At 40.4% G+C, this 24642-nt stretch overlaps 1 protein-coding gene across 3 annotated transcripts in view; it reads left to right on the top strand.

Moving 5' to 3' along the window:
- The window catches only part of arhgef18b (Rho/Rac guanine nucleotide exchange factor 18b), a 46810-nt gene that overhangs the window by 16486 nt on the left and 5682 nt on the right, over nucleotides 1–24642 (top strand). For all 3 annotated transcript variants that reach the window (XM_089000754.1, XM_089000755.1, XM_089000756.1), the window contains 20 exons: nucleotides 6285–6352; nucleotides 6555–6600; nucleotides 6723–6930; nucleotides 7763–7869; nucleotides 8333–8473; nucleotides 8770–9020; nucleotides 9094–9219; nucleotides 9307–9424; nucleotides 9510–9764; nucleotides 9847–9923; nucleotides 10166–10344; nucleotides 10423–10496; nucleotides 11455–11640; nucleotides 11731–11877; nucleotides 12175–12287; nucleotides 12600–12668; nucleotides 12773–12820; nucleotides 14145–14426; nucleotides 14503–14652; nucleotides 23722–24073. In XM_089000754.1, coding sequence (XP_088856880.1) covers nucleotides 6285–6352; nucleotides 6555–6600; nucleotides 6723–6930; nucleotides 7763–7869; nucleotides 8333–8473; nucleotides 8770–9020; nucleotides 9094–9219; nucleotides 9307–9424; nucleotides 9510–9764; nucleotides 9847–9923; nucleotides 10166–10344; nucleotides 10423–10496; nucleotides 11455–11640; nucleotides 11731–11877; nucleotides 12175–12287; nucleotides 12600–12668; nucleotides 12773–12820; nucleotides 14145–14426; nucleotides 14503–14652; nucleotides 23722–24073 — 2997 coding nt within the window. The remainder of the gene's footprint in view (nucleotides 1–6284; nucleotides 6353–6554; nucleotides 6601–6722; nucleotides 6931–7762; nucleotides 7870–8332; nucleotides 8474–8769; nucleotides 9021–9093; nucleotides 9220–9306; nucleotides 9425–9509; nucleotides 9765–9846; nucleotides 9924–10165; nucleotides 10345–10422; nucleotides 10497–11454; nucleotides 11641–11730; nucleotides 11878–12174; nucleotides 12288–12599; nucleotides 12669–12772; nucleotides 12821–14144; nucleotides 14427–14502; nucleotides 14653–23721; nucleotides 24074–24642) is intronic.

Here is a 24642-nt window from a genome sequence, read left to right on the forward strand (position 1 = left end):
AAAGCCTTATATAAACCAATATGTATGTTTTGCATTGTATTTTGGACAGTCACCCTTATTTCAAGCTCATATAACTCCAGACCCATATAATTTAGGAATTAACTCTTTTTTTCTGATGACAGAAGAGAGTCTAAGGTTTCTAACGCTGTACTAACGCAGTGAAAATAAGGGGAAACCCTTGACTCATATTTTTGGCATTTTTCTCGGGGCAGGTGATTACAGATCCGTTCATACTGGGGATGGCTTTTTTTCTGAATGTTCTGGAAATAAACCACTGTTGCTGCTTAGTGTCTTTCCTCCCCGATTTGAGAAGTGTTTCCAAGAACATCATCTGCAAAGCTGCATCTGTATTTTATTTCATTGCTTTGCATTGCACAACGCTTCATTCTGCTCGGGCGGGTCTTCTCATCCATCAGCACCGTATTCTGACAGTTGTTTACCCAAATTGACTTTAGATTTCCAGATTGTTCATATTTCTCTGGTTCGTTGTGTGAGCTAAAGTAGGCCAATGTTGTGCGCAAGCAACCACAACAAACGGACGACCTGTAAAGAACATTTCAACATTATGTGCTTCCTTGCTGCTGTCATTCTCATGACTGATAAGACTTGCGTTGTCGATTGAAAGAAGTGTGCAACTAATAGAGCCCGTACGTGCCCTTGATGAAAGCAGTGGAACTATGATCTAAGTCTGTTTTGCTTCGTTGTTACTAGCAACCCACATCAACACAGTTGGTCAGATTCTCTTTCCTGGTAACTTCCGGTTTGTGTTTGCTGCTTGCCAGAGGTCATCAGGCTCAATCATAACTCTGTCCGGAGCCGATGAAGGAAGATGTTGCATGCTAGTCACACCCACTGACTTAGAGTGAGCTGTGTGTGCTGTTTTTTTCTGAAACATCATCTGTCTAATCCATAGGTGTCAATGTCAAGGCCCGCGGGCCAAATCCGGCCCGCCACATCATTTTTTTCGGCCCGCGAAAGCAAATCAAACTTGTTAAATTCCACGATGATTGCTAAAATCTGAGCCAAAATTTCACATTTTTGGATGTCAACCACAATAAAAGTCATTATTCTTGACTTCAGATTTGAAAACGAGTTATTCATTAATTTGCTGTGTGCTCTATATGTAATATTTGAAGGGATTTAAACATTCTAATGGGTTCCCTAAATTCATAACGGCCCTCGAGAGGAAACCATAACTACAATGTGGCCCGCGGCAAAAAATGACTTTGACACCCCTGGTCTAATCCATATTAAGTAAACGTTTTAAGGTAAAACATCAGGACAGAAAAAAATATCCCCCAAAATGTATGCAAGGCAAGAAAGATTTAAAGAATAATCTGAATAAAAAATACACGTGTGAAACAAAAAGCCATCTCTGATTAAAATTAGCTGTTGATCAGTATTTTTCTTCTGAGGGGAAATGAAGGTAAAGTCAAACAAAGCTGTAAGTTGAACAACTTTGTCAAATCACATTTTATATTCAACCTCATTCCCTTCCTTCTCTTAATTAGAGAAAGACAACATTCCTAACATTTATAAATAATGCAGTCTGTAAGCATCAGTTTGTAATGTATGATTGTTTTAATTGTGTGCTGATTCAACAAACTTGTTCTGGTAAGTGTCATGTAATGTAACGCACGGCGCCAGATACTGCATGATTCACGCTTTCTTTGTTTAACACAAACCAGGAACTTTCTTTCTTATAATATATGGGCTACATTCATCTTCTTTGATAGTGGATCGTGTTAAATAGGGCTGGGTGTTTTGGCTTTAATCTTACAAATCTAATATTTTTCTACAGAAATCGATTTTTGGATTTGACTCAGATGTCAGAAAAGTTGCAAAATACAGTCACCAAATTGCAGAGTTAGAAACACTGATACTGCTTTTATGAATGTTATGAAGATAATTTTTTCTGGCAACCCTTAAAAATGCGGAAAGTAAAAGAAGATTAACATAATTTTTCACAATTTGAAATTATAAGACCAAGACCACAACAACTGATCAACAATCGATTGGCGTCAGGGTGGATGTTTTAGTCACGTAACATTATTCGGTGCTGGGTGAATATTGTCTCAAGGGATATAGTATATATTTTTTTAACATACCTTCTGTGCTTCCTGTGGACACACCTAAAAAAAGTTGGGACACCCTTGATGGAGTGCATCTTAGCTTCATTCTGAAATTTAACTTGAAGGCTGGTTACCCATAGATGTTGGGAGCGGGTGATCTAAGAAGAACACTTCAAAAGGGATGTACTTTGTCACAACAAGCCAATTTTATTCAAACAGAATCAATTCACAACAGAAGTATTCAAAAGGCACTTCTTTCAAAATTGCTGGTGGCAGGCAGAATCCTTTTTCTGGATCTCCAAAATCATCAAAATTGGCATGCTTGTTTAACCATAAATATTGAATTGTCAAGGAGAGCAAGCCATTTTTTACATTTTAGATTGTCAGTTATTTGTAAAAACAATAAAAATACAGTAAAGTCTCGTTATATCGATATCGGATATATCGATACTATTTCTATGCACGCGCGGAGAAAATTACATGCAAACAGGGTCGGATATATCGATAGTCCCGGTTATATCGATATTTTTTCGGGCTCCCTTGAATATCGATATAACGAGACTTTACTGTAACAGTCATGTGGACTAACGTCAGTTCACTTTGGTGCATGATTCGTGGAAAAACACACGGAGACTGATCAATCCAATAGATTTGTGAAAAAATAAGACATTTAAGAAATTAGGATGTCAGCAGTATTAAGAATATCAAGAACCTCCACACCTCATTTTTTACGATGTGCAATTATGTAAACCAATAGGCAAACAGGGCAAGTGAAAACTCCCTTTAATGCATTGGCCATTTGGGTGGTGATGGAGATGTGTATGCAGGCTTCAAGGGTGGATGGAAACGAGGAAATGAGATAGAAGGGTTGAGTGACTGGAGAAGGAATAATTGAACAATGAGCACAACAACTGATATATGACAATTCAAAATCCCATGTTGGCTGCAATGACCATGCCTCAGGCTCAGCAGGTCAATGGAAAGCTATGGAACCCGCTGCAGGGATTCGGTTAAAAAAATAAATATAACATGGCAATTTAACAAATTAATCCATCAAATCAATCAATTGCACAACCCTATTTGAAGATGCATTTGCAATTGTTGTTTTTGGCTTTGCTACTTAGAAAACAACTAAATGCAGTGCCCCTTTAACTGGATCCAAGTGGCGCTGTGGAGATTGAGCCTGTGGAATGCGCCGTTTGTATGCCACAGATTGTTCCCACTGGAGAGAGCGGCGAACTAAAGTGGACCAAAACAACCAAACAAACAAAACAAAAATGGAATAATCCGTGCCGTTCACCCATCCATGTCAATGATGTGATTATCCAACCGAGCCGCCGCCACCGCCCCTTTTGTTTCTGTCGTTACGATCCGAACAGAAGCGGAGGCTTGGTGTTAATAACGGTAAGAAGCAGCTCTGGTAGCGAGATCAGGTGGATCATCCTCGTTTGTTCCTTGAGTTGATTTTTTTTTCAAGCACTTTAGTTCGCCACTTATCGTATGCTAAGTGCAGGCGATATATTGCTTTCTTTGTGTCTTCAGTGTGTTTCTATCGACCGGACAAACTAACGCGTATTTACTTAGTCAATGGACATAACAGCGAGTCCTCTATTGGGCTGTATGGCTAGCTCACAATAGCCCATCGTTGCTTGCGAGATAAGTTCGTCAAAACTGCTCCCAATTATAAAGCAAATGTAGTTCACCTGAAGTAGCTCACGTCCTCATAAGCACGGCGATGTTGCTTCTTTTTTCCATTGAACCCTAAACGTCGTTTTGATGTACTTCGTGTTCGCTATTGACAGTATTGTTAGCGGCTGCTGCTGGTAGCCTCTTAGCTCAACAGGTGATTGTTAACGTTACCTACGAGAATATTGTTTTAAATATGTGTGAGATATCGTATTTATTTTGTCAGAGGATTTAGAGCACTGGATGGCATCGTTTATTGGGTTTACAAAATTGGGACAATGTTTGTAATCTATAAAATTATGGTTTATTCTCCATTCGTAAAATTGTACCTCACCGGCAGAAATATCCGAACGAAGATAAGTTATTATTTGTATTAATGAAACAATAATTGTAATTATTATCATCGATCTATTTAGTTATATGCGTTGCGTAATTTTCTCTACAAACACCTGTTGTTTTGCTACTCATTATTTGTGAATCACAGAGATGGAACGTAAACGTAAGATTCACTGTACGTTCTCTCCATCGTCGCCTGGTCCATTTTGTGCCACTCGAGGAAGAAATGTCAGATTGAACATGTAATTTGGGGTGGTTGGACCAAATTTCTGACCAAAAAATGTTCACCTTAACATGTGAAAGAAAGCAGTCTTTAAGGTGTCCTGTTCATCATGCACATTTTTTTCTCTGAAGAACCAATCCTTTCCTTATCTTAAGTGTTGCAGAGCCCACTTTTGCCAGTTAAGATAAAACCTTGTGAAACTTTTCCCCCTTGTCTTTCTCAGTTTGTAAAACAGTGTTATGTCTTCTTCTTTTCCTTTCGGCTTTTCCCTTCAGGGGTTGCCACAGCGAATCAGTGTCCTCCATCTAACAGTGTAATGTAATGGCTTTTAATTAGTTGAGATTGTTGCTGTTAAGGTTTGCTGTAACAGCTGATTTTTGACCAAAAGTGGAACAAATTGTATTCATAATATTACAAAGGTATTCTAGATCTGTAATTTGATACTACTTTGTGGAAGTAGCAGTCAGCCATATGATGCCTTTGTTTCTGATATTGTGAAGTGACCGGGTTAATGTTAGTTTGTTCTTTGCTAGCTCTGCTTCCTACGTGGGGCATCTCTCAGCTTGCATTTGCCAAACTTTTAGGTGGTCTGAATGCTGATAAGAGCTGCAATATCAGCAAATAAAAAACACTCTGTCCTTGCTTATCTTTAGCTAATCATTTACCTCCGCCAAGATGAATTCTTGTCATTGCAGTTTGTGTGCCATCGTCTCAATTTCCTGAAAAGATTGAGCTTGCGCTTCGGCTCTTGACCGGCTCTTGACCGATGGCGCTTAAATGAATGTCTCAATATTTAGTGAAGCTCTGCTTACCTGTCAAGATCTTTTAATGTTTATTTTTTTCTCGCAACATGAGCGTTTACTAGACTTATGAGCCTCATCAATGTTTGAGCCCTTTTTAAGGTAAGGTTGCGACTGTGGACTGTGTCAGTAAGATTGATACTGTACATATCTTAAATCTGGCTGCTTTTGTATTACTAAAAAAAGCTAAAAATGGAACTGAAAATGCTGTCACTGGATGCTTGCTTTGCTAAATAAGATGTTTTGTCTTCTTTGACGCACACAGAAGATAAATGTGCTACTTATTGTCCAAATGTCTTCCTGATGATCACTTTATGGAAGTTGCTAGTATTATATTTTGCTGTTGAAGAGAATGCTGCCTTTGACATCGCAACGCAACTGCATTTTAACAATGTGATCCTTCTCCCTTGGGCTTTTTTCCTCCCCTGTATGTGCTCTGACTGATGTCAACGAGACTGTCACAGACAGTGTTTATTTCCCACCCTCTCCTTTGCCAATAGGAAGCAGTACACAATTCAAACAAACAAAACCTGCAAATCCTATCTACTCCCATCTGAAATATTCAATTAGTCAACCTGAATTTGAATTCAAAAATAGGTATTCCGGAAGACCGGACACTGAGATTGCAGCTGTTCACATGTTCATTGTGTACTTTATGATGCATTATTGCAAATGACAGTGACTCATTGCATTATTACACCCTTCCTGTAAGTGGTGAACCACAAGAGCTCGTGTGAACTGTTATGCACTCACCTAAAGTCAGTTGGAATAGGTTTCAGTGACCCATGACCCTAATGAAGTCACATGTCATATAAAAAGGACACTTTTTTTCAACACGTCGCCACTTACAATGACCCAGGCCAAGTAGCACTATTGCTTAACGTACCTTATTATTATTGTTCTTATTCTTATTGTACTTATTGTACCTTTTGTACTTTCTTTTTCTACTTTTCCTATTATGTTTATATGGATTGAAAAAAACTGCACTCGTCTCACTTGGATTTTAACACTATACACGATTCAAATTACAGGAGAATAATATGAATTTCAAATGTTTTAATTTCATCAAAATATAAATGTAAAATAACTGAGTTTCATTGATCTAATGATATAACAGGATTAGCGTATACACTCAAATCAAATTAACTATTGGATCTTATTTTTCAGATTGTGCAGTGAATGTTCACAGGAGCTGCAAGTCTCTGCTGGGTGAGTGCACCAGCGCCAAGAACAAGGTAACCGCTCCACTGGAACATTAAGAAAGAGTGCTGACACACTGTCACGGGCACACTTATAATCTTGAGGGGTTCGTAGGGGAACATTTCTGTGCTTTTTTTTTTGTAGAAATAACAAACCGCCAAAGTAATCTGTTTAATAGCTCATACGCGTTGAATCAGATGGCCTTAAAAATAGCACAGTCTGTTTTTCTATTTTCAGAGAGATTCTTTATCAAGGTCAGGCCTGTCTGAATGCCCCAATCTTGGTAAGTATAATTCAATTAGAATTCTCCCCATGGGTTGTGGAATAGAGTTTGACAGAAGACTTGAAGCTTTCTCTTCTTACTCCACCTTTCTCACCGTTGTCTCGATTGTGTATCACCCTCAGCACTAAAAGACCGCCATAGAGAGCAGGAACAGTCAGGGGCTGCATCATCACAAACCCTGAATGGCCACACGATATTTGCCACCCCGACTGGCATGACCATCATTCCTCGGGGACCAAGTAACCAACCGACTGCAACAAATAATATCAATTCTCCAGGAACTCCTGCTTTATACCTCGGCCACACTCCACGCTACCACAGCAGCTCAGGGTCAGTGCTCCAGGCTTGCATCACTTATTCATTTTGTCTTGTTTGCTGTTGACTCATATGCAGGACTTGAGCATGAATTGAAGGTGAAGTGTTTCCACGGTAATCTACAGCATTTGCTTTATTACTGGGCTCACAAGTGTTTAAAAGTGTTCATATTTTATGAAAGCCCTTTGACTGAAGAAGATTCTAAAATAATATGGATAACTAAATGAATTAGTTATGACGTGGCCTCCTGGCTCACTGACTGCAGATGATCTCATTGCTTGTCCAATCAGTACTGTGGGAAATGTAGTTCATTTGCATACTAGTCAACGTGACGATTGTGATAATATGTCATACATTTAAAAAAAGTGTATTTTTGTCTTCACGTTTTATAAACTTTTTTCTTGAATTTAGAAAAAATATGTGTGTATATATATATATATATATATATATATATATATATTTCTCTCTTGAAGGGTTTGGTGAATGTGCATATTATCTCATTCTCAGTGCCAGGGTTTTTGTCATTTTCACTTAAATTGAAGGACCCACACAAAATTGACTTTTAGGACTATTTAGAAAAAAACTAAACCCAAGAAAATTCGGGAATCGCACTCCCCGTCATGCTTTTCAATTCCAGAATAAATTTGCAAATGGTAACAAATGAGTTAACTGGTTGGGTTCGGTACCTCTGAAAAGGTTACGAGCCATTGGGTGAAACAGGCAATTTTAATATGAATTGTAGCACACAACAAGGGGGAACTGTACATACTGGAAGCATTTATTCATATTAAACGTTTATCTGGTTTCTCGTTATTTATTTATTTATTTATTTATCTAAATATACCAGATCTCTCCCTGGAGAGATGGATGAAACCGACGCTTTTCGGTTGAAGCGCTGCAATGAAGACACAATTTCTCTCGTTCCCTCTACGACTGAGTCTATAATCTTGGAAGGTAAATTGATTTGATTGGTTGATTGATTTTAATTTGTGGAATTGTTTTGTTGCACAGCCACCTTTGTCAAAAGCAGGGTTTTTGTTGTTATTTCAAACTATGCCAATATTAATATTCAGACAATTGCATCGGTTGACTCTGACATAAATAGTAATTTCACTATTAGGATGAATCGAATCAGTGAAAATTTCCTAAAACTGCATCACATTAAAACACACTGGGTGGTCGTGCATTTTAGGTGGCCAAATATCTCTGTGGTCCAGCTCAACATCTTGGGTGTGCTTCTTGTTATACAATCCCCAGAGCAACCACATTTATCTCCATTGAGTGTTTTATTTTCTCTCAGTTTTGGATTATTAGTCATCTTTTAACTCCTAGCAAATTCATCTCCGTATAGTTGAGGTGACATTGACTATTATAGGGTCGAAAATCGGTACAAGTTATCGTTTGCTCCTTTTCACAGATGCTCACTATGCCGCAGTGCGAGCTGATCTAGAGTGTGACGCTCAGGAATTGGATGCAGAGTCCTGGAGTTTGGCCGTGGACCAGCAGTTTGTTAAGAGACACTCAAAAGAGGCCATAAAGAGGCAGGATGTCATATATGGTTCGTGCATTTGTATGGATGCTCTTTGTTTAACGTTGCCTTTTGAACCAAACAAAACATATTACTATTAGACCATAGCAATAACAATGTAGGCTTCTGGATATACTCTTAACTTGAAACCCAATTTAGACAAGCACCAGTTTTGCAAATAGATAATTTTCGTTGTCACGTTTGTCCCTGTGATTTGGCCTGTATGTAAACGAAACAAAGTGTTGTATTGGCGCACGTCAAAGTCTGATTACATAAAAAAAGAAAAATTGGACTGAGAGTCTAATATGTCACTTTATGTACAACAGAACTGATGCAGACGGAAATGCACCATGTGAGGACGCTGAAGATAATGCTTCGTGTGTACGTCAGGGAGTTGAAGGAGAACCTCCAGATGGATTCGAGCAAACTGGAATGTCTTTTCCCACGCTTGGAAAACCTCCTGGAGCTCCATATGCATTTCTTGTCCTCTCTTAAAGAACGAAGGCGAGAAAGCAATGTTACACCCAGTGAGGGCAACTACACAGTGGACAGAATAGCAGACATTATAATTGCGCAGGTAAGGAAGGGGCATGCATACAAGTCTGAATTTTTTTTTTTTTGTCTTTTAATTTTTGGATATATCTTTGCAGTTTTCAGGTGATGTCGGTGAGAAGATGAAGGAGAGCTATGGTGATTTCTGTAGTCACCACCCTGAGGCTGTCAGCTACTACAAAGAGCAGATGCAAACAAACAAAAGATTCCACAGCATCATACGGGTGAGAGAACTCAGCAAGCCTGTGATCTTTACTCCAACTCGTCTTTGTTCAACTTTATTGTTTGATTATTATCTGTTGTCCTTGCAGAAAATCAACAACTTGTCCATTGTGCGAAGGTTAGGAGTGTCTGAGTGTATTCTGTTGGTAACACAGCGCATTACCAAGTACCCAGCTCTTATCGAACGCATCCTACACAGCACCGAAGGTCCTATTATGTTCATTTTGTGCTGTACCTTTATGAAGGAAAAAAAAACCTCCTGTGTTTATTTGATATTTGTTCTTCCCCTTAGAGGGTACTGATGAACACACAGACCTAGAGCGTGCCCTTGGCTTGATTAAAGACACTATTGTTCAAGTGGACTCATTGGTTAATCTGCACGAGAAGACATGTCGCCTACGTGACATCCACAACAAGGTGGAGCCAAAGGCCCTGGGCAAAATCAAAGATGGCCGAGTGTTTCGCCGAGAAGACTTAGCGCAAGGTCGAAGGCGTCTCCTCCACGAGGGCACCGTCAACTGGAAAGCTGCCTCTGGCAGACTCAAAGGTAGGGTTGCGGCACAATCAACAATTATTATTTCTCAACTCAGTTTTGAAGAAATTATCCTTGTGTTATTTACTCCTCACAGATATACTTGCAGTGCTCCTTTCTGATGTGTTAGTGCTGCTTCAGGAGAAGGATCAGCGATATGTCTTTGCAGCAGTGGTGAGGAATTTCTTTTATTTATGTGCCTCAACTACCTGTACATCTAGATGGTAATTAAGTTTCACGATGAATTAGGGCCCTTTTAGGAAAGTGTAACACGTGAAGTTGATGCATTCCCTTAATTCTCCTCACAGTATCAATTAAACAAATTTGTCTCTGTTATGACCATTGCCATCGAGGGGATTGCGATGAAAGACCGCTGTCGCCTGATTCCATCTTGTGTCTTATTTTTACCCCTTTAGGACAACAAGCCATCGGTGATCTCTCTTCAGAAGTTGATTGTTAGGGAGGTGGCACATGCTGAGAGAGCCATGTTTCTGATCTGCGCCTCCTCCAATGAGCCGGAGATGTACGAAATCCACACGACCTCTAAAGAGGAAAGAAACACCTGGATGACCCAAATACGGCAAGCTGTTGAGAGGTAGCTGTGATACAATATATTATTGGAAAATTATTTTTCATAGTATAGTAATGAATGGCTTGGTTTTGTTGGTTTTAGCTGTCCTCATACAGAGGAGAGGCTGTTCAGTGAAGAGGAAGAAGCTCAAGCTTCCAGGTTCAAAGAATTTCAAGGTACTGACATTTATTTAACTCACGGAGTCGTTCCATATTCACAGTTTCATGGAATTGCTGCTTTGTTTATTTTTATTTTTTGGGGGCGTTATCATATATTGTCTATTAGTTTTTGTGCTCAGTGGGCCTGTGCGTGTCAAATGAATGAATGAATCCAAATGCCAAGGATCTACGTTGGGGTGAGGAGACTGGGTCTGTGTAAGCTCTCAGTCATACAGGAGTGGTCCATCGATGAAAAGGTTTCTTCAGCCGTCATCTGTACAGATGACGGCTGAAGAAACCTTTTCAGTAAGGGGACTAGCTTCATTTTGACTGTTCATATAAAAAACTGCTTGTTACCTATGGCCATTTGCAAGCCTTTTTGGCTCACTACAAAGCTCACCCTAACCTTTGCGAATAGTGAGGTTCTGCAGCCATGCCTTAATACTGTAGACCACAGGTGTCAAAGTCAAGGACCGGGGGCCAAATCCGGCACGCCACATCTTTTTTTTCGGCCCGCAAAAGCAAATCAAACTTGTGAAATTCCATGGTGCTTGCTAAAATCCTCACCAAAATTTCATATTTTTAGATGTAAACCACAATATCAGTCATTATTCTTGACATCAGATTTGAAAACTAGTTATTCATTAATTTTTTTGTGCGCTCTATATGTAATATGTGGAAGGGATTAAACATTCTAATAGCTTCCCCAAATTCATAACGGCCCTCGAGAGGAAACCATAACTAAAATGTGGCCCACGGCAAAAAATGACTTTGACACCCCTCCTGTAGACCCAGTGCTGAAGAGTGAAATGTAGTTTTACCTAATTATATTATTTATTTATTTTTGACACGGGAGATATGAAAGACAAGAGAAATGTATCGTAAAATGCCGACTGATGAGCAGTCTTGCAGAAAGTACAATTACCCAGAGAATCACATTTATCAGTAATTGACAATTGTCTGTTTCCCATTGTAGAACGTCTGAGCCAGAAGGATGCGGTGATTGTCCAGGCTCTCTCTGAGAAGCTGCAACTTTTTGCAGACATGGCAGAGTCTGTGGCAGGTCTGGAGGACACAACTTCCCGCTCCAAGCTTCTTTTACGAGGTGATGCCTCAGATCTCCAGCAGGGGGAAGCCTTGCTTAAAGGAGCAATCACTGAAGGTAGGGCAGTGTTACTGAAGATAACGTGCCATTGAATCAATGATATGCGCACTTTTCAATTACGTTCACTGAACGTGAATTGTTTTTCAGTGGAAAACCTCCAGAATTTGCTTCAATCTGGAGTGCAGGATGAAGTTTTATCAGCACATCAAAATGAAGGGAGCAGGTCTGGACTCCTGCCCAGAAGAGCAGACACTTTTGGGGGCTATGACAGCAGCCCCAACATCCTCACTAAGAGTGAGTCTCGTATACTTAATGTCCTGAGGAAAATCCCTACCTAATGGCTTGTACTGTGTGTTATGAATAACTTGTGAATTATTAATACAAACTTATTTTATCCCTAAAAGACAGACTTTTGCGGCTTTTAAAATATTTCTGGCCAATTTAAGAAACAAAATATTTACAATTGTAGTATGACACGTATTCATTTGTCATCTTGATGCACATTTTGTGGTAGGTAATTGATCCGTTGTTTGGTCTCACTGTTATTTTTGTTTCATTGTTTATATATGTGGCTGGGTGTTGCTCTGCCAGATGGCAACATGAAGAACTTTTCTTGCGAATCCAGAAGCAGAGACCGAAGCCAGCGGGCAAACTCTGACCCTCAGCTCAAAGATCTCTGCGGCAGCCAAACTTTGGAGCAGACGGTTGGTCTGACGCACAAAAAGTCAAAGCTTTGACTTCAAGCACAACCCAAAATCACACAGCGTGACAAACTTGCAATGTTTTATTTCCTTTTTGAACAAACAGCCGTCACATATTTCTCTTCACAATGCACAAATAAAAAACATCTATACACATTATACAAACATTGCATGTTCACATAAATAAATAGTCATTGAGGACGACCAGTTTTACAAAACAGATCACAGTTGTCTTTGTGCGCCCAAGTCAATTCTTGGTATCATAGCACAAAAGAAAGAAGAAATCACCTGTGTTTTTTGGCTCATGTTGTCCAGGTTGATAAGAACTGCTGCACACCAATGAGATGGAACAGGATCTGGTCCAATTCATTCCCTGAGGCTGAGGTCTGTGCCTCTACTTTGAATCTGTTAGTTGCTCACATTTAAATAAACCTTATTTTGATTGTACCGGTCTTATTTTCATGTCCTTCTCTTTTTTTCCATTTCAGTTCTTTGACAAAGTATTAATGCTTTCTCAAAGACTCTACAGTCTTCAGGTAACATGATGCCTTGGTTGCACACAATGATTTGTTTATATTTGCACACTGCCTTGACGGAGTCAAATGTCCCCTAATGAAATGGTGTATACATGGGTAAAACACATGAAGAATCAAATGAAATCCAATACGCAGACACTGAAATTGATCCATGTTTAGTTTTGTAATTGTGCTTAATCGTGTGTTGAACTACTTTGCAGTATATTAGAAACACTTGTGTGTAATAATGCCATTTAGTTCTTCACATTTACAACTTAGACCCACAATATGAAACTTAATGTTAAACTAATATACTATCAGAGAAGTGTCTTTATCATCCTGTGAAGGCAAACATACACCCAACACTTGTTACTTAGAGAACCTTAGAGCACAGGTGAATACAGTAATCCCGTGCAACTTCGCGGTTCAATTATCGCGTCCCTTAATGCATTGCGGTAAAAAAAGGCCGCAAATGGCAGCAAAAGTCACTACAGTACAGTACTGTAAAACAAAAGCGGGTCACAGAGAGCAGTATACAGCCTTCATTAGAGTTACTGTTGTTATTTTTTTATTTATTCATCCATTTTGAGGCATAACTGTTCAGTAAATGCACAAAACCGAACATTCATTAAGTAACCAAAACCATCGGTTTCATTTGGCCACACCTGACAATGAGTTGTCGATTTCAGTCATTGTGTTGAGGAGATCATGGAACCATACACATGCATCTTTGCTCAAAAAGAAAAAAACAACAGCAAAAATTACCTATTACATACCTGTTCCTCACACGACATAACTCGTTATCCAAGCCTTCTGCAGGACCCTCGACGCCTTCTGAAACCTACCTATAAATATGGTACTGTATATACTCTATGTTGATAGTGGACTGTTAACTTTATTGCATTAGGGGTTTGTACTGTGCTAAAAACATTTACTGTGCTTCTTTATGCATGTCCTGTACTATGTTCCACTAAATTTGGCCTTATAAATATTTTTTGTACTCATACACGTGTAAATTTACCAATACATGTAGGGTTCGCTACATTGTGGTTTTTCATCTATCGAGGGTGGTCCTGGTCTGCATTAACCGCAATAATTTCTATTGTTAACTCACTTTTACTCTTTGGCATTCAACTCAGCATGATAACGACTTGATTTTGGTTTCACTTCCTGGTGCTCTCTACTATCTTTGTGACTGCTTTATTTCTTGTATATGACAGCTGTCCATGTTAAGCACTTTGTTACAGCTTCAGCTGTTGTTAAAGTGCTATATAAATCAATATGTATTGTATTGTTAATGTTTTACAGGAATAAAGTATCAATTGTCTTCTCTCTGCATGGTCAGGCCATCATATCTCAGCAGGACAGCCACATTGAGCTTCAGCGTGTCTCGCTGACAGAGCGCGCCTCCTTGCCTGGGCGCCACCGCGGGAACGTGCTGCTAGAGCAGGAAAAGCAGCGAACGCTGGCCCTACAGAGAGAGGAGCTCGCCAGCTTCCACAAACTGCAGTCTCAGCATCGCCAGGAACAGCAGCGCTGGGAGAAGGAGCGAGGAAAGCACCGCCAACAAGTGGAGGCCACAGAGGCCAGGCTGCGGCAAAGGGAGGAGGAATGCAGACGGCTGGAGGTAAAGTGGTCGGACCTACCTGACAGTTGTAATGGTTTTGTGACTTGGACCCTAACTGTGGAAAAATTGGATACAGGAGCGGCTGGCAGAAGAGAGGGTGGAGTTGGAGAGGCAAAGGGAGACGTACCAACAGGACCTGGAGAGGCTCAGGGAGTCCACTCGCACAGTCGAGAAAGAGAAGGAACGCCTCGAACACCAGAAGAAGATCAAGAGGAAAACCATAGAGGTGCAAAAAGGCTTTTATTAAAGACAATGGCTAACTACTTGTAACAGAAAACCAATGGAACAGTCAACTTTACAATTAAGAACGACATTTCTGGTCAAGCTGTTCCATAAGGTCCAAACCAATTGACTGGACAATCACAAACAAATTAAATAAAATTAAAAACCCTCATACACGTAGTAATGCATTGGGGGAAACGGTGCCCGTGGTGTTCATATTAGACGTGGAGAGAGACACCAACAGTGCAATATTATTTTTATGAACCATAAAGAGTGTATTGATATTGTCCTGCCTAGGGTGGTTTGCCCTGGGCCTTAGTTACACAAAAAGAGGAAGTGGGTGAGAAACAAAAGTGTGTGGCTATGTGAGAGGAAAAAACTTAATGCACTGGGCACCTGCAGATTGATGGACGTAGTCATGCACTCTTACACTTAAATCATTGTCTCTAATAATCATAAATTCCTCTGCTTTAACGCAAACAGACTGACTAAAATTCAACATCTTGAAGGAAATTCCACTGAAAATCCAGCTACTTGTGTGTGTCTATCCCTCCATCTTCGTATGCGTAATCACACCCACCCACACATTTCTCACCACTTCATCAGTAATTATGGTAATATACTTATTTAGCGCAGGTTTCTTTCCGTTCTTCTTCCTTACATCTTTCTCCATCATCAGGATGTTTCCATGCTTCCATCCCTCCTTCCCTTCTTGCGCAACAATGTCAGACATTGTGAGTTTCATGGAAAGCTATGAGCACTTGGCTGTATTTCATGCCCGGTGCCAACGGTTGTGGCGAGGAACTCGAAAAAAAGTGATTAAATGTCAACGTTGCTGTACTTTGAACAACACTTAACGATCACTCTTTTTAATCCCATTACTATGAAGGGTTGCACTTGGAGAATGTCTTCCCAAGTAAAGTATGGCGTGTGATCGTGAGAAGGAGTGGATTGGATAATTGTCCTGGACGGACCTGTGATGAGTCAGCAACCTTGTAATTACAAACCTTGACTTTTGACTGTTACAGCCACGCACACAAAAGTGCGATTTGTTTGTTTGTGAGATGGTACTGCAAGACGAGACCTGAAGCCAAAGCGATAGACGGCCATGTCAGCACTTGGCGCCCACTGACATCATGCCCGCACTATTTGTTTTCATCCTGCACGTTTGTGTGTTTTGAACACACGCAGATCAGGGTTTACTGTACAGTATATTGTTGGATGTGCCGTGGGACTTTCTTGGCTGCGTTAATGGGAAATTTGGAAGTGGTTTTTTTTTCCCCCCTCCTCCCGACACACCCTTGTTTCATCAAAAACACATTAAACAGCCTTTTCATCAGCTGCGGCCCTGGCTTGTGTTCCAGGCCAGCCTGATATCAGCAATCCTTTAATGCCCACCACAAACATTAGGAGTCATCAGCAAACCGTAGTGCTATAATTAGACCTCATCCCCCCCCCCCCAAAAAAAAGAATAAAAGATACACCTCTGCGCGTTTTGTATCCCTCTGAAGTTGAACATATGTTAGGGTGAGAGAGGATGAAGCAAGTTGCAGCATGTGAGGACTTCAGAGGAACTTTCATGTTTTATCTCATGTGATCAGGGTCGGTAGGAAGGCCTTGAATTCAGACTTTACCATGGGCTCACACCCAACAAGAATAGATTGCACAATATTGGATTGGATTGGATTGGATATGCCTTTATTAGTCTCACAGTGGAGAAATTTACATATCACTGTCACGGTGCCGCGTTAGCCCGAAAATGTTTCATGGCAGCTCATAGAACAAGGCTGTTGAAATACTTTGTAACCTCAGGGTACATGAACAACAACAACCAATGGCCTAATGAAAAGTATTCAGTTGCCATTTTGAAAAGGTTAAAATGTAGCGGGCAACTTTATCGAAATGATCACCATTCAGTCCTGCAAAAACCACTGAGAACGATCATTAACTCATTCAGTCCCATTCCTGAATTTATTCGGGAATTGAAAAGCATGACGTGGAGCGACATTTCCGAATTTGTTCTGGTTTTGGTTTTTCTTGCGGCGGAGAGGGTGCGGATCACGCTCCGGTCTCTGGCAATGCTTTTCCCTCCCACGAGGGGCAGCATTTAACCCCACTTCCACTGCTGATAACTCAGGAACCAAATAAGCTTGACATAGACTCTGTTATTTCATCAGAAAAAAACCTGTACGGTTATTGAATTGAATGTTTATGTAGTCCTAAAACTCAATATTCTGCAATTTGAGTGAAAATGACAAAAACCCTGGCACTGGTGTGGACACATTTGCACATCGTCTGGCAATGAATGAGTTACTAATCAGCACCATTTCCTGCTATACAATATGTACCCCAGTAATCTCTACTTCAATGCGCCTCTCATGATCAGTAACAGTAACAATAATAATAATAATAATAATAATAATAATAATAATGGTAATAATAATAATGGTAATAATAATAATACATTTCATTTACAAGGGCCTTTCAAAACTCTCAAGGACACTGAATGGCCCCAATACAAATGAAGTAGCTACAATAGTTGAAGTAGCTACAATAGTTTAGGAAATGGAAATCAATGCCTACCTTCCTCGAGACCCAATGTCGATGCATTAGACACACTTTTGCAGTGAGTTAAAACTAATCACATTTGTTTTAAAATGCTACTCTTGGCGTTCCGAATTCCTTTTCTTTCCTTTTCTTTGTCCATAAACCAAAATTTGAATGAAAAAAAAAATTGAATAAAAAAAAAAGATATAGTGCAGCTGCTCTGATTGCTAATAATATCTGGCGATGACAGATGCGTAAGGCGAAAAGTGTGTCTCCCAAAAATTAATTTCCCATAGGAAACCATTAAAATGAGAATAATCCGTTCGCAGGTCTCCATAAAATATAATTTTCAACTAAATTAGCCTTACAACTACACACAATATACCTTATTCTATATATAATAAATGTGCTATTGTATTGTAATGACTGAAATACACTGCACTGTTGTCAGAGATATGACAGACAGACACCGTGGACAGAGACTCAGAACCAGAAAGATTGTCCCCACTGCCGGCAGGAGACGTAGTCATCAGATGACATACGTCTGAATTCTGCGCCCCTCTGCCAAGCTATTTATTGAGAGTATATGTAAATTACAGTGATATATTAGTAAACATAGTTTTCTTGATTATAATGCCACGCCTCTGGGCGTTCTGAGCACCAACAGCTGCAAGCAGTAAAACATAAGACATTTTAATTGGTTGTCTTTTCCAAGAACTGATAAGTTTGTAATCTGGCGCTTGTGCAGGATGTTTAAGCCGTAAATAACTTTGGTGGAAAAGGAGTATCTCAAGCCCTAAATTCTGTGCAAGGCCGGACCTTCTAGAATCTTGATGGAGACGACAGTTCACCTTGCCGTGTCTGTTTCACTCAGATTTACTGTGGCCATCTGCGCTTTGACTGTAGGCCTATTGTTTAGTTGGTCAGCAAAGCACGGCACTTTTAAACATGATAAATTATTATTCTCTATCAACTGTATAATAAAATCACCCTATTTACATTTGTGATAATCGTTGATGGCTCTTAATTGACACCTGTTGCTTTCTGACCTGTAAGGTCTTACGAAATTGAGGCATCACATTATCATTCATCATGTTGATGATTCTCATAGCCGCAGTCTTTTCTGGATGGAACTGTTCAATAAAAGCCTGCACATCATTCCTCTTAGCCAACATTCCCTTGATGCTCTCACTTGATGCTGCAGCCATCTCCTCCTCCTCACCCTCAGATGACAACCCCTGAATGGCTTTATTATATAGTACAGTTTATTTCTTACAATCCCATACCACATTTATTATACATAAAATAAGGTATATTTTGTGTAGTTTTAAGGCTTATTTAGTAGAAAATTATGTTTTATGGAGACCTGGGAATGGATTATTCTCATTTTTAATGGTTTGTTATGGGAAATAAATGGTCAGCAGACGAAGTTTTCACCTTACGCGCACTTTCTGGGAACAAATTAAGTTTGTGAGCTGAAGTATCACTGTATTTACATTGTAGTTTTCGGACCTAGTCAGCCACTGCTCACCTGACCCATGAAGCCTCAGTCTCAGTTGATCATATTCCCCCTGCTCACCTACTAAAGGTTAACCACCTTCACCCTCCTCAAGAGAGTCCATTGTGTAGTGTCAGGCGAGGCGCTCGTCAGGCTTTGTAGGATTTGGGAGTATCCGAGTGGTTTTCGGGATGAGAGGAACCCGGCTGTATAATTAGCCAGCGCAAGCCTGTCATTAGCAGAACCCTCTGGAAAACTGCCAGTACTAATTGTTTGTCTGCTGTCAGTCAGGGCTGTTTATGTTTCCCCTTCTTCCGCGTAGTTTCCTGCCCTGGAAACCTTCTGCCTCTGCTGCTCAATGCCAGTCACCTTGTCGAGGGAACAATGGACGGTCTATGTGCTAAGGCCAGCCACTGTTCATGGAGTAAGACTGATGGAGGTTTGAACAAGGGACTTTTGCCGACTTTTCCCACTGAAGGGTCACTCTGTGCCTTCCCATCATGCTCAGCTGTTGGAGCTGAGATCCAGGCACGGTCACAGTCTCTTAGCTTTACCCTCATCGGCTAGTGAAAGACTCAGCAACTGTTCTTTATCTCCTCAGAATGTATTCTCCGTCATTGCTCATGATACCAAGTCACGGTTTATACATTGACGCCGGTGTCAACCCGACATCTTGGCGTACAAGCTTTTGCTCTCTTAAATGGCTCATTTAAAACTGTCCATCAGTTACTTGGTATTTGGCCTTCATCTTTTCATACCAGTTAACTTGATGGCCTTTCCTTTTCTTTATTTCAAGAAACTCAAGTTGATCTTTGGGAATTGTTACCAAGAGCAAAATCTGCCGTATCTAGACATAAAGAGTTAAAGCTACTGACCATTGACTTTGTTAAGTCTTTGGTCTTCATCAAAGTACATTTGACTCCAAAAGGGGCTTTCTGAGTTTAACAGATTCTCAGCAATTGCTTCTCTTTTTCTTTTCCATCTCCCCCTCCCATTGAATCTTTCAACAAACATCTTTTTCCCCTGGATCTGCTTTAAATGACCCTGACTGGAATCAATAAAGAGGAAGGAAATTGAAGATCAAAAGGGATAAACCACAACAAAGGGACTGAACCTTCCATATGGAGACAGTTTTGAGGATCATTATTTTAATACCAATAGAAGTTTGTCTGTGGTTCATCCAAACATAAAATATAGTGTGAACGCAAGGGATATCCCGAACATCCAGAAAACATTTTTATATCACGCAACATGCTATGAAAAGGTCATCAGACTCTATGTATAAGGCGACAAACTGTGCCCCTTGCTGCTAATATTACAACACAAACAGCCAGGTTTAATTTAATGCCATGTTAAATCTTCGTAGAAGTTGTTGAAGAACTGCAAAGGATTTTAAGTTGCATTACTTAATCCATTCATGATCTTGCACAAAAACAACATATGTTGCAGTGGGAGGGGGGGGGAGTCCCCTGCAACTGGAAAAAAACAACCAAGATTCATTGTGGCTGTGAATGTGAATCTCCCCTTGGTTGAAAAGGAAGTGATGATTACTTTTAAAAAATCTCTAATTCACTGCAACCTCAATTTTTGCAAGAGATTTACCTACAAAATTAGTCCTCTTGCACGAGTTAATCGATCCAGTGAGATCTTCAGTGATTGGCTCTGTGAGTGTTTTGCTTTTTTGTTAGTTTTTATCTCTTATTTTGTTTGTTTATGGCACTAAAAGGCGTTAGTAGTGGTAAGGACTAACATGGTGATGACCATAGATGCTTACATTCAATTTCATGCTGATTAGCATGCACATAGTGCTGAAAAGCAGCAGTAATAACAACATTTTATTTCTACAAGCCCCGTTGTGCTCAGTGCATTATCGCAAAATCTACGGAACACAGCTCAGAGTTGGTCTAATGTATTATGCAAATCAGCCATATGTTGTGTTCATGCAAAGTGACTTGCATCCTCCATTGTGGCATCAAAGTTCAGCTTCCGAACATGTGTTCTTGTTTTCACATTTGTATATTTGTCACAATAAACTAACAGACAACTCACAATTGGGTCTGCGAAAATTTCGCATCAGCACTTTGGCTTTGAATACTGGGGTCGAAAATAATGGCGGAAATTCCCAGCCATAATTCAAAGGTTTGTGTTTTAATACTCAGTTTCAAAATCTTTACAGTCAATTGCAACCTCAAGTCTGGAATGTGTCAACATCATCTGTAGTTGGATTTCATTCACGGTGATGCTCTGCCACACCTTTGCTGTACCTGTCTTCACTCCCCCGCTTGTTCTTTGAACATTTCCCGTTCGGCAAATGAAATACATGCTCAATTGAATGTAGATCAGGTGAATGTCTTGGCCATTGCAGAACATTCCACTTCTTTGGAAGTATTTTCCCGCAGTGTGTTTTGACTTATTGTCTGTCATGTATGCTGTCTGATGAGTTCTGAAGGATTTGGCAGATAGTACAGCAGTACTAAAATCATTTTCAATCATCGATTGTTAGCAGTCACACTATGAATATACAATCCGAGCCAACTCCATTGGCAGCCATACCTGCCCATGCCATGACACAACCACTCCCTTGCTTCAATAATGACGTTTTAAATCATGACCAGTTCTGTGATTTGGCAAACAAGCCAGTGGTTTACATCCCGCGACAAACCCTCTTATGTTGACGCTTCTCTTGATTGTTGCTTTGCCATACGTACTCGTGCTTCAAGGAGACGGTTCTTGAGCTGGGCGGGTGTTTTGAAGTGGATCGGTGGGGTACTGCATCTTTTAGTGAAGTTGAGATCAGTGCTCGTTTCTAAACAGTTGATTTGGCCAAACCTAATTATTCTGCTGTCTCCCTGATTGGTTTGTGTCTTTGTCCGATTAATCACAGCCTGCGCCACAAACGAAGAGATCAAATGCAAATAGCTAATTTGAAATAAACTCAAGAACTTTTATCTGGTCCTTGTAACTTGGAGAAAGAAGGAATAACACCATGGAGCAGGTGAGCAGTCAGTTATGCCATTATTTTTGGTCCCTTTGGTGAGAGATACTTCTACAAATTGTAAATTCTGCACTACCTAATTTGGATGTAAACACTCAAATCAAAGCTGAAAGTCTGTAGTTAAAGCACATTTTATTTGTTTGATTTTAAATCCACTGTGGTCGTATTTAGAGCCAAATAGATGAAAATTATGTCCCCCAAATTTATGGGCCTGACTAGTTGCGAGCTCAAAAAGTGTTACTTCAAACACTGCCTGTATAATTCTGAGGTTTGGCATTTTAATCTCATCGCTGCCCTTCCTGGAGTGCACTGTCATTACACCGTGGGTTTTCTCCGGGTACTCCTTGCCTCTTTCAGCAGTCAGCTAGAAGAGGCTCCTGCTCACCTGCGACCTCAATTGAGGAGAATGATGGATGGATTGGATGGATGGATAGATGGATGGATATATTAGTGAGTTGGGTGGGTGCATGGATGGATGGATGGATGGGTGGATGGATGGGTGGGTGGGGAGAAATGAATTGCAAGTTGACCAGTAAGAAATAATGCTGATAGTAAATGGAGGCTGTGAGGTCGAAGGTCTCTATATTGTCCAAGAGGTCATTTTAGTCAATGGAGATGAGCCAATAAAGTTATCATGTGCAACTCATCTTTCACGCTCTCTTGTAGTTGAGTATACAATGTGCTGTTTGTTCCTTGAGCCGTTTCCATGTTCCCCCTGCGTGTCTCAACAACCTCTTTGGGTAGACACGCCTCGATGTACACTGAGACTATTACGGCTATGATGTTCTCTCATTTGGGGTGATTGTCCGTTTGTGTGTGTCATCTTTGAGCATCTTAGGAAACACATCAAAAGCTCACGCGGCATACTTTGGGAAGCTTGTGCTCAGCAGAAAGAGCAGCATGTGTTTTTGATTCTCTGCGCGGACCATAAATGTGCCTTCTGCTCTCCAGATTGTTTTTTCTCTAATGGCACTGAGCCACGCTGACGCTTTACAATACACGTGTGTCATGTCTGCTTTCAAGCGAACAGAACTTTACCACAAATGCAGTACAGGGATGAAAGTGTTGGCATAACTTGAGAAAAAGGGTGATTATGGTACTATTATTTGTTTACCACGAAAACGGTTGCATATTCTCAGTTTTTTCTTAGAAATTCAGATTGCAGTTGTAAGTATGACGCCCCGAGCAATTGAAAAAAAAAATCAGCAAATGTGAAACTACAAAAATTGCTCTTCTGAAAAGCCCTTCAGATTTTTCACAATTCATTCTGAAATTTGAATTAATACTGTATTTTTCATTCTGGAGCATTCGAATTATGGATTCATTACATTTTGTTTATTATTGGAACCTGATGGTTTTGGTGAACAGCTTTGATGATACTCATTTCAGACTTGATCTTAGTTGTACTCGTTGGTGCTTTCTACTATTTTTGTGACTGCTTTATTTCCTGTATATGAAAGTTGTCCATGTTAAGCACTTTGTTACACATTCAGCTGATGTTAAAGTGCTATATAAATCAAGCTGTATTGTATATCCAGTATCGTAAACAACATGAGGTCAGGTGACTTCCATTTTTTTTGGCCATTTGCAATCATGATGTGAGACTTTTATCCATGCCTTTGCTCTTTACAGTAATCACATAAATATTTGAGGTTACAAGCAGTACACAATGAATTATTTTCTGCAGAGACAGAAGAATGCCATCACATGACATAAAAGTTACCACTGAACTGTTTATTTTTCCATTTGACTGTTTTGTACTCATTTTGGTTTTGCTTTGTACTTATTAAAAATGGATTGATGGATGGATGCAACTGCTGTTGCTATAACTTTAGCGGTACGTTAGCAAAGGGCAGTGATACACGACGGTTTAAATTCAGGATGTGTCACCAGTGTAGGGTCTTAATTTTGCATGAGGTTGACTCCAGGAGTACAATAAGTTGCCTTTTTGTTAGCTGTACTTAATTCATCAACTCAATTTATAAGCAGCATTTATGAATTCAAGACCCCTCATGCCCTCCTTTCTCTTCTAGGTGGCGCCGATGTCCGGTAGTCTAAATGGGGAGCTCCTCTTGTCCTCTGGCCTCAGCAGCTCCACCGGCCTCTCCGACACCCCGCTACCCCCGAAGGCCCTGGTGCGTGGCAGCATGTCGGTGGCACCGGCTGACTACCCGGACCGGCCCGAGGTGACTCTGCGGAGAGACGCCAGCTCCTCCACCCTGCCGCTGAAGACGGAGGTGCCGCTGCACCTCTTCAGCACCACCAACCAACAGCACAAATTGGTGGGAGTGCAGCAGCAGATCCCCACCAAGCTGGCCGCCCTCAGCAGCGGCAAAGGCAAGGGAGTGAAGAGCGGGAAGGCATCGCAGCGCACCGACAGTACAGGTAAGCAGTTTTGATGCAATCAGCATGTGGCAAGGTGAGCCGCGGGACATCTCCTGATCAGGAATTTGTCGTGGGAACCTGCTTATGTCAGCCAGGCGCTTTGGAAGGACGTTATTCTCACAGACTTTCGGTTTCCAAGAAGTCCAGTAAAATAGGTGTTTTATTTTGGACACACTCATCTTGTAATAAAAGTGTCCAGAAAACTCAAGTGCACACATATCTGAAGGACTTGACTAATGAACTAAAAAATACATTAAAAATTAAAGAAGAGACCATCTATCCATGTACAATATTATATTGATACACTATTTGATCGCCAATTAAAGAATTCGGTCTTTAGCGTCGCAAGACGTTGCTTAAAATTTCCCATTTAACAGGCTTGTTTCTCATAATTGGATGTCATATTGTGAATTAGAGGTGCTATGCTGGGGTAAAAGACGATTCCGTCCTGACAGGATGTCCGCGCACAGTTTGTTGCTTGAAATGAGAATGTAATGAAAGGAGTCATGTTTACTTTTGACTCTGAAGCTGCAGTTAAATAGAGGTGCTACGCTTTGCCGCAGTATTAC

Source organism: Hippocampus bargibanti, linkage group LG07, assembly GCF_051943395.1.
Source record: "Hippocampus bargibanti isolate YZ-2025 linkage group LG07, ASM5194339v1, whole genome shotgun sequence".
In the NCBI taxonomy this organism is placed as follows: domain Eukaryota; kingdom Metazoa; phylum Chordata; class Actinopteri; order Syngnathiformes; family Syngnathidae; genus Hippocampus; species Hippocampus bargibanti.